Here is a 10229-nt window from a genome sequence, read left to right as displayed (position 1 = left end):
AACAAATGGCCACCAAGACCCATCACCAACCACAAAGCAAAACGCCACGTCGTGAGAAGATCTATTGACCTATACTTTTCTCTCACTGGTTTCTTCTCTTAGAGACGAGGCCGTTGTGCACTTCTCGGTCGACCTTTCGATCACTTCACTCACTTTTTTTTATCAGAAGCCTCGCGAAGAACCCGATTTTGAATTAACAAAATCATCAACGGACCAAGAATTAGGACAAAGGGACCTGAATACAACGGCTAAAGTGGTACAATAGGGAATAAACACAACTACAGCCTCCACCACAAGCAGGTAGTGAAATGAAAATAAAATTACAACTTGCTAGAAGCCGATTATTCCACACTAGGATCATAGAAATCAAGAACAGAGCAGCAAAGCGGCATATAGCCGACCGTCTAAGATGGACCTAGCTCCATGGACACCTATGAAGGGAGGGAACACAACATCTTCCTTCTCTATCACCAAAGAGGGACCCTATCCCCTAGCCATGGCTCGTATGTGCCGCACTGTCGGGATTCCAAGAAGCTCACCAAAGAGCTAGAAGAGTGGTGCCTTCACATCGTAAGGTGAACATAGGACGACCGCCTCGATTTGGGATATTCCATGCCCGCAGCACCGCCACTGTCCACGCCCAACTAGTAGAAGAAGGAAAGCTTCATCGTATCGGACGCCAAAGATGAGGCAGCAGAGAACCAAGCAGATATAAAGAGGCAAGGGAAACAGAGCATCACCATTGTGTGGAGACCCAGGTGTCTCTAGGTATCGTCAAGTCACTCCGCCGGGAAAGGAAACCCTATCCCCTTCCGTCAGGATCGACATGCCGCACCGTCGGGACCAAGTGACGTTGACCGCCACCAGAGAGCACCAACATGAAGATACGCCGGAGCCTACCACCCACAGTATACCGCACAAGCTCGAAACGCTAGCAAAACTCGGCCCTCATGTACAAAACTCCCATCTGAGCCCCTCACCCTTGACGACCCCTCCAGGAAGGTCACGACGCTCAAGGTCCCACCACCGCCAAATCCGAAGAGGATTGAGGGTTTTCACTAGATAAGAGTGGAGAGCTGGTGACCTCGGCTGCACCTCCATGGAGGAAAGCGATGCCCTTGGGCGTCGCCGCTGCCGGGCCGGCCAGACTGGCCAAGGTTTCCCCCCGGCCCCAAGTTGACCACCATCACCATTGTCGAAGCTGGGAAACGAGTCACAAGCCAAAGACATGGCTAGAGAGAGGCAACATGGAATTGGGGACTCAAACCTCCATATCTAAAGCAAAATTGCTCCCCGCCGCAGCCGGACTCCACCAGCGACCCGTCGCCCTAGGAACCGTAGACCTTCGGGTGGGGACGAAGCGCCGAGATCCCCGCCGCCACCTTCACCGGCACCCATGCGGGCATACCCGGCGACCGTCATCGGTGGTGGGGAGGGAAGGAAGGGGGTAGGGGTGGCGGTGGCGGAAGGACCCTACCTGCTCCCCGAGTCACCAGAGGGGGCGACACCAGGGCTGGGGGGAGAGGTTCTCTATCCCTACGTTGAGTCGATCACTTCACTCAGCTCCGGGCACTGCTGGGTGAGTCGGTGGGCCACTCGTACGTGTTAAAAATAGAACACGAGAATAGACGTGTCCATAAAAGTATGTCGGACCCTAGATAGATATAGAAACACGATCGACCTCAAAAGCACTCGTGGGCAGGTAGTCCGATACCATGTTCCTTCCAACGTCCACGACTCCACGTGCACAGCTACAGTAATATTGTACTTCCTCCGTAAACTAATATAAGAGTGTTTAGATCACTACTTTAGTATTCTAAACGCTCTTATATTAGGTTACCGAGGGAGTACTTGTTAAACTTAATGGTCAGCATGTTTTGGTCTTTTGTTTTGAGATGCTTCTTTTTTTTCGAGAAAACTTTCTATCTATTCAGCAATTGTCAAGGTAGTACAAATAACCCTAGAAGTAAAATTTACATCTAGGTCAGTAGACCACCTAGCGACGACTACAAGCGCTGGAGCGAGTCGAAGGCGCCCCGCCGTCATTGCCCCCCCCCCCCCCTCGTCGGAGCCAGGCAAACATTGTTTTAGTAGACAGTGGGAAGTCATCGTGCTAAGGCCCCATAGGACCAGCACACCAGAACAACAACCGCCACCGATGTAGAGAAGCATAGACCGGAAGGATCCAACCTGCAGACACTCAGATGTAGACGAACAAAGACCGGATCCAGTCGGATCCACCGAAGATAAACGCCGACCGGAACCCACGAGATCCGCTGGAGATAAACCACCACACACCTTCCGACGATGCTTGAAACATCACCGGGACAGGGGCTAGACGGGGAGGACCTTTTCCCATCTTCAAGAAGCCGCCGCCGCCGCCTCACACTAGTAGAAAAAGGGTCAAATGTGAGACACATTAGTGCCGGTTTGCATTTGAGCCGGCACTAATGCGTCCATTAGTGCCGGTTCAAACGGCTAGGCGGGAGGAGATCTTTAGTACCGGTTCGTGGCGAACCTTTAGCACCGGTTCGTGCCACGAACTGGTACTAATGAGGCTGTGGCCCCACGAGCACCTTTAGTACCGGTTCGTGCATGAACCGGTACTAGAGTTTCTTACTAAGCAGTTTTTTAGTCTCACCTCACGAAGAGAGAGGCACTAGGAGTGGTTAAAAGCCCTGAGTGCAGAGACGATGAAGAAGAGGCGCAATGCTCACCTTCACGTTGCTTAGCTTCAAGCCTTGAGGAATAGGGTAGACTCTCCATGTAGTCTACCCTATTCCTCAAGGGTTGAAGCTAATTAATGAGCATTGCGCCTCTTTTTTATTTTTAATAACTTATTACAACTCCGGACTTCTTGTGTTACGGCAAAAACTGGATACACTTCGTGTACAAACTGGACAATACGGCAAAAACTGGATGCACTTCGTGTATAAAATGAACAATCTCTTTCGAAGTATCAGGGCCGGTTTCGGACGAAAACTCATCTGTTATACCGGCACTTCATTTAGTACCGGTTCATGCCACGAACCGGTACAAAAGAGAATGGGCCCGGCCAGCACCTTTAGTAGTAAAGAGGTTGTGGCAGACTGTTTTTAGTCCCACCTCGCTCCCCTAACAAGATTTTTACCACCTTAAACATGTTACTTCTCAAACTATCACAAGCACTTGGTCTTCATTGAACTCTATGTGTAGAATTTGTGGTCGCAATATGAGTCTTCACCGGTTTCTAAACCGTTGAGGACTCATATTGACAATTCAGATTGTACACAAAAAGATCATTGATAATCAATGTATTTTTTTATGATAATCATCTCGTGTACAAACTGCACGCACCTCGTGTACAAACTGGACAATCTCTTTCGGAGTATCAGGGTTTTGGAAGAGAATTCATCTGTTACACGGGCACTTCAATGTTTTTTAAACTTATTTGAACTCCAGCCTATTTTTGCGTTCAGTATGCATCATTCAAAGCGACGTCATCAATTTCCAACACGTTTTGACATCATTTGCTGTTTTTCAGTTATTTACCGATTTGTTTAGAGAGCTAAATGACGGTGAAATTGAAAATCACTACAAAATGAACTCTGAAAATGTTGGAACTTGGCATGGTATCATCATTTCCCCCGCATAGCATGTGCAAAAGAGTAGAGAGGGTCACGGCGAAAACTGGACGCACCTCGTGTACAAACTGGACAATCTCTTTCGGAGTATCAGGGTTTCGGACGAGAACTCATCTGTTACACGGGCACTTCAATGTTTTTTAAACTTATTTGAACTCCAGCCTATTTTTGCGTTCAGTATGCATCATTCAAAGCGACGCCATCAATTTCCAACACGTTCTGACATGATTTGCTGTTTTTCAGTCATTTACCGATTTGTTTAGAGAGCTAAATGCCGGTGAAATTGAAAATCACTACAAAATGAACTCTGAAAATGTTGGAACTTGGCATGGTATCATCATTTCACCCGCATAGCATGTGCAAAAGAGTAGAGAGGGTCACGGCGAAAACTGGACGCACCTCGTGTACAAACTGAATAATCTCTTTCGGAGTATCAGGATTTCGAACAAGAACTCATCTGTTACACGGGCACTTCAATATTTTTTAAATTTATTTGAACTCCAGCCTATTTTTGCGTTCAATATGCATCATTCAAAGCGACGTCATCAATTTCCAACACGTTCTGACATCATTTCATGTTTTTCAGTCATTTACCGATTTGTTTAGAGAGCTAAATGACGGTGAAATTGAAAATCACTACAAAATGAACTCTGAAAATGTTGGAACTTGGCATGGTATCATCATTTCACCCGCATAGCATGTGCAAAAGAGTAGAGAGGGTCACGGCGAAAAGAAAAAAACTATATAATTTTTTTATATTCACAAAGAAACTAAATACAGTAAAAAAAATACTCAGAAATAAATAGAAGAAAATTATATAAAAAATTGTTGGGGCGCTGCCTGCTGGGCCTGCCAACCCTAGGGTTTGCAAATACAGGCCCAGAAGGGCTAGGAGGCTCAACGGGCAGCGCGCCAAAGTTAGGCCCAGAAGCCTGCTATAGAGAGGAGTTCGAGACAGCAGCCGCGCCGGGGCTTTTAAACTGGTGCGGGCGCCCCTCGGCTAGCGAGGTGGGACTAAACTTGCCCGCACCGCTCCTACGCCAGCGCACACCTTTAGTACCGGTTCGTGGCTCCAACCGGTACTAAAGGGGGCCTTTAGTACCGGTTGAAGCCACGAACCGGTACTAAAGGGCAGTTTCCTGCCGCTTGACCTGGCCAAAATTGGCCTTTAGTACCGGTTGGTGGCTCCAACCGGTACTAAAGGCCCCTCCTATATATATGGCACTTACGAAAAATTCAGTTTCATCGACCACCACTTCTTCTCCAACTACTTCGCATCTTTTGCATACATTATTTTTCAAGCTAAACTTTCATTGCTAAGTATATTAATTACTATACGATGTTCTTCAACAAGGACTCCCGATGACAGTTGTGCCTCAGTGGATCGAGACTAAAGGTCGCATGTCAATTGTTAGCTTACGGCCAAGATATCCTACAGTGCACATGAGTGCATTCAGGATTTCTGAAAGCGATGAATGCTTAATAGTGAAAGATTGGAGCAAAATTGTTAACGATCGCAGAGAAGTACTAGGGGGCAGCAATCAGAAACGCAGCCCATGATTAGGAGACAGGTTCATCTGCATGCTCCAATATGATGAATCAGGAGAGCTATACATGTTCTATGCTATTTTACCTGAGAGAGAGCAACAGGAGTGATTTAGCTAGTTATCATGCTCTTAGTACTTGTTGTCCTCTCATGCGTGTCCGTGTTCTTCGTCCTGAACTTAATCTCAAAGAGTGATTTGCTTTTGTGGTGTTATGAACGCTTATAATATCATGACCATGTTGAACTCGATGATATCTTTGCTAGCTAGTATATACTGTTGTTGGTGATGATATGATGCAAGAGTTTTTATATTAATATGATGAAGATGATGATGAGTTATTATATCATTTATGAAAGAAACCGCATATTAGTTTCAACTGGATGGATCCTAGCTAAGTGATCAAGTATATGCCATATCCATATTACTTGATCACTTTTTTACTAAGTGATCAAGTAATATGGATATGGCATATACTTGATCACTTAGCTAGGATCCACATGCATCCAGTCGAAACTAATCTGCGGTACTTTCATCTAATGATTTAACAACTCATTATAATGTAAAACAATAACTAAATTAAATTGAAAACACAAAACTAAAGGAAAAATAAAAATTAAAACCAAAACACACCCAAACATTTAGTACCGGTTGGTGTTACCAACCGGTACTAATGTCCTACACGCACCCGGGCCTGGCTCGTGCCACGTGGTGGCACGTTAGCGCCGGTTCGTGCCAAACCGGTACTAAAGGGGGGGGGGCTTTAGTCTCCACTCCATAGTGCCGGTTGCAGAACCGGCACTAAAGGCCCTTACGAACCGGTGATAAAGGCCGGTTCTGCACTAGTGTCATCTTCTTGAGCATGGCACAAACCCTAACAAAACTCAGAAAATAATCTAAAAACAGAGCCCTCCCACCGGCAAGGGCCGGGATCCACCGTGCCTCCATGATCCAAGGACCATAGAAGATGAGGTGGACGGGCGGCGCCGGCAAGAGGCAAGGAAACCCTAGACGGGAGTTCGCACGTGGGCAGGAGCGGGGGATGCTAGTGCTTAACTACAGCTTGTTTTATAGCCTTACAGATGGCCATCACAGTTGGGTTTTTGCTTTGAGATGCATATTTTGGAACACAATAGCTACTTGTTAGACGATTGAAAATCCAAATTGGGTCAGTTGAATTTTATATTTTTGGAAGAAAGGAAGAAGTCGTTGGAGAGAAGGAAGAAGCACCCGCCGGCTTGCCATAGAAGGCCTCTGGGTCTATCTTAGGGTGGCACTCGACCTCATTATTGATCTTAGGGTGGCAGGCTCTACCCCATTATCTATCTTAAGGATGTTGGGGTGGGGGTGCATGTTCACCGGAAAAATGGTTGTTGGTCGGGGTTAAGAGGCATGGCCGGGGGCGGCGGCAACACGGCGGTGGGCGGCGGTTGGGGGAGGGCGAGGCTAGCGTGGGAGTACCGCCGGCCACGGGCAGTGGCAGCAGACGGTTAGGCATGTGGTGGCTCGACGGTCCAGAGATCGAAGATGAGTGGTGAATCGTTTTCGGAGGTTGAAGATGCCCATCTGGCCATCCATCTTGCATTTGACGGCTCATAGCAGTTTAACCAACCCAAATTGCATTTTTAGTCACCTGACATTTAGCCAGTCCCATTTGAAAATCGGAGGCGGTAGGAATGCATATTTTCAGTCACCTGACATTTTAGCCAGACCCCAGGTGTACAGCAGAGTTGTTTGACACAGAAGATTACAAGAGGGAGAGGGAGAGGAGAGAGCAGCACACGCGCAAACGCACACACGAGATAGTGGGGGAGCAAGGCGGGTATCCCAGCGCGCGCAGCCAGACAATGTGCACGCGCTGGTCAGTTTTGGATTCAAGTGTCAAGACTCAAGACCGGGAGCAGCGGCCCAAAGACTAAGTTGGACTTTCATTCAGCAAAAAGTCGTTGATATTCCCTTTTGGCGGCAGCGGAGTCAATTGGAATACGTTGTCTCGTCCGTTCTTTTTTGGGGGAAAAGGCTTCACCGTGAGGAAAATGACAGTCAGCTCAAGCCAGGGATTACTTTTCATTTTACAAGGTTTATTATTAAACTCAGTAGCAGTCAGTCATAGAGGTTTTCATCAGTGGGCACACAAGGAAGTACTTATAAATCTCACCAAGCAACAAACATTTTCTCACAAACCCGCAAGTTTTACATACCATTTTGCTACAGGTAATGAATACTTATACAGTACGAACAACAAGTGCTTGGTCAATAATCACTAACAACATACATATTCGCTATATATGCCTATGCACACGGCAAAACTCATAGCTGGCCTGGACAGGACTGGTAGATCTGCCACCTCCCGCTACTTCAGTACGTGGTATTTCAGCCCCTTCCTATCATCGGCGGCATCGATGGAGACGGTCGATCCTTGGCATGCTTCTCCATTGACGAGCATGTCCATGAGAACTCTCGTCACATTCTTCTTCATCCACCTCTTAATAGGCCTTGCGCCATACACCTGCAATAAACAGTCCATGTATATGCATCGTAAGCGGGACATACTAGATAGATGCGTGATTTGGTTTGGTGATGAAAATAACATGTACTTACCGTGTCGTGCGACTCTGACCAAATGACGTCCAAGGCAGCATCTGATGCAAACAGAGAGATGCCCTTGTTAGCTGCCATAGCAACAACACTCTTCATCTGGATTTTCACAATCTCCCTTAGTTCGTCATGTGAGAGCGGCTCAAATATCACAGTCTCACTCAGTTTGTTAATTAATTCAGGCTTAAACCGTTTCTCAACCTGTGCAAGATCAGGTAAATATGTCGATCAGCAGAGTGCCCAACAGGACTTTACAAAGAGACAGTTTGGGATACACATACCTTTTCCATAAGAAGATCCCGTGCAGTTTTCATGTTTTCTGCGGCCATTCCAACTGACAGGTTCTCTGCTCCTAGATCTGAGCTCATGATGATGATGGTGTTCTTGAAATATACGCTCCGTCCTTTTCCATCAGTCAACACGCCATCATCGAGGAGTTGAATGAGAACCTTGAATATCGAGGGATGCGCCTTATCTGCCTCGTCAAAAAGAACAACACTATATGGTTGGCTCCTTACTTTATCAGTAAGCTGTCCGTCTTCTTCATAGCTTCAGAAAGTCAAATGGAAATGTGAGACATGAGAAGGAAGTTTCGGAAAGAAATACATGTGCAAAGAGTGTACAAGTTACACCTACCTTTGAGGTCCTCCAATGAGACGCGATACAGATCCACTGTCAGCATATTCAGACATGTCAAAGCGGACCAACATCTTCTCATTGTCAAACAGCTTCTCGGCAAGTGCTTTCGCAAGCTCTGTCTTCCCAACACCAGTCGGCCCCAAAAATAGAAAAGAACCGATTGGTTGGCTAGATTGATCAAAGCCGACCCTCGAACGTAGCACTTCTTGCGCAACCAAATTAATAGCTTCATGCTGTCCAACGACTCTCTCATGCAATCGGTCTACTAGGTGGCAGAACTTTTCTTCCTCTCGGCCAAGTGTAGTGATCGGAATTTTAGTCCATCGGCTCACAACCTTCATCATATAACAAAAGAACATGGCATGAGCATCACATTGAAACAAATGGAGACTACTCATACAGATTCTATTATTGGCAAGGAAATGTGAATTTACCTGTGCAATATGACATGGACCAACGGTTAGCTCCTGCACTGCATTTACAGTGCTAGTTTTCTTATCTCTAATTTGTTTTGGTTGATGCAACCTTACGGAAGTGCATGCCTCGTCCATCAGATCAATTGCTTTATCAGGAAACTGACGACCTGAAGACAACAAAATCCACAATTTCTTCAAGATGCACAAACCTACAAAAGTAAACCTACAAAATGCACAAATCTTGTCATGAACGTACCTGTAATATAATGGCCGGCGAGGTGCGCAGCAGCAACCAGAGCGTCGTCGCTGATTATTAGTCCATGGTAGTCTTGGTACCGCTGCTTCAGCCCCTGCAGGATGGCAACGGTTGCCTGGACGGTCGGCTCGTCGACGTCAACCCTTTGGAAGCGCCGCTCGAGCGCGGCATCCCTCTGGATGTATTTGCGGTACTCTTCGGTTGTGGTGGCGCCTATGCAACGGATGCGGCCACGGGCCAACGCGGGCTTGAGGATGTTGGCCGCGTCGCCGGTGCCGCCACGTTGATCGCCGGCACCGACAATCATGTGCATCTCGTCGATGAAGAGGATGAGCTTGCCGGCGGAATCCTCGGCCTTCTTGATGGCATCCTTCAAGCGCTGCTCGAACATGCCGCGCCAGTGGGTTCCCGCGACCATGGCCCCGACGTCGAGCTCGGCCACGCGGGCCCCAACGAGGGCTTCGGGGACCGTCCCAGCAGCGATGCGCCGAGCGAGGCCCTCGACGATGGCCGTCTTGCCGACGCCGGCGGGGCCGACGAGGGCGGCGCAGTTCTTGGTGCGGCGGCAGAGGATGCAGATGATGCGGTCGATGTCGTCGTCGCGGCCGATGACCGGATCTAACATGCCGGCGTCCAAGGTCCTGAGGATGGCGGGCGTGGAGAAGGGCTTGAGCTGTTGCGACAAGAGGCTCCACACTACTGCCCACGACAAACCAACGCTAGTAACGGCCAATACCCTAGCCAGCATAGCCTGCTCCATCTTCTGATTTCTCTGCTACGCCGCGCGCCGGAATCGATGGATTTCTGGCTTTCAAAGGGGACGTATATATATCTAGCGCAGCTGATAGATAGAGTAGTAAACCACGACTCGGTGATGGACTCAAAGCAAGCACCAACCCTACTCGGACACCTCCGCATCGATCGTCCGATCTGGGCTCACTGTCACTCACCTCCGGAGCCGTCTGATTTCTCTTTTTCTTAGGATCTCCGGAGCCGTCTGATGGATACGACCCCAGCGATCTATTAGCCAGAGCGACCCCCCAGCCCCGCAGACGAATCAGCCCAGCCCAAGTCGGGTCTTTTGCCAAGCCTTGCAGCCCATTCACATAGAAAAAGGGAAAAAAATGACAATACAAATATAAACCCCCTAAAA

The 10229-nt window shown here is 47.9% G+C and overlaps 1 protein-coding gene across 1 annotated transcript; it reads right to left on the bottom strand.

Moving 5' to 3' along the window:
* Positions 1 to 7520: 7520 nt before the first annotated feature.
* Positions 7521 to 9701, bottom strand: LOC109768081 (chaperone protein ClpB1-like). Its single transcript, XM_073503087.1, has 6 exons — positions 9077 to 9701; positions 8839 to 8987; positions 8402 to 8739; positions 8047 to 8314; positions 7769 to 7966; positions 7521 to 7676 (listed from the first exon to the last, which is right to left on the bottom strand). The coding sequence occupies exons 1-6, from the start codon at positions 9699 to 9701 to the stop codon at positions 7521 to 7523; spliced, it is 1734 nt and encodes a 577-aa protein (XP_073359188.1).
* Between the last annotated feature and the right edge of the window lie 528 nt (positions 9702 to 10229).

The sequence above is a fragment of the Aegilops tauschii genome, chromosome 7, assembly GCF_002575655.3.
Source record: "Aegilops tauschii subsp. strangulata cultivar AL8/78 chromosome 7, Aet v6.0, whole genome shotgun sequence".
NCBI lineage: Eukaryota > Viridiplantae > Streptophyta > Magnoliopsida > Poales > Poaceae > Aegilops > Aegilops tauschii.
This window is presented reverse-complemented; position numbering and strand designations above follow the sequence as displayed.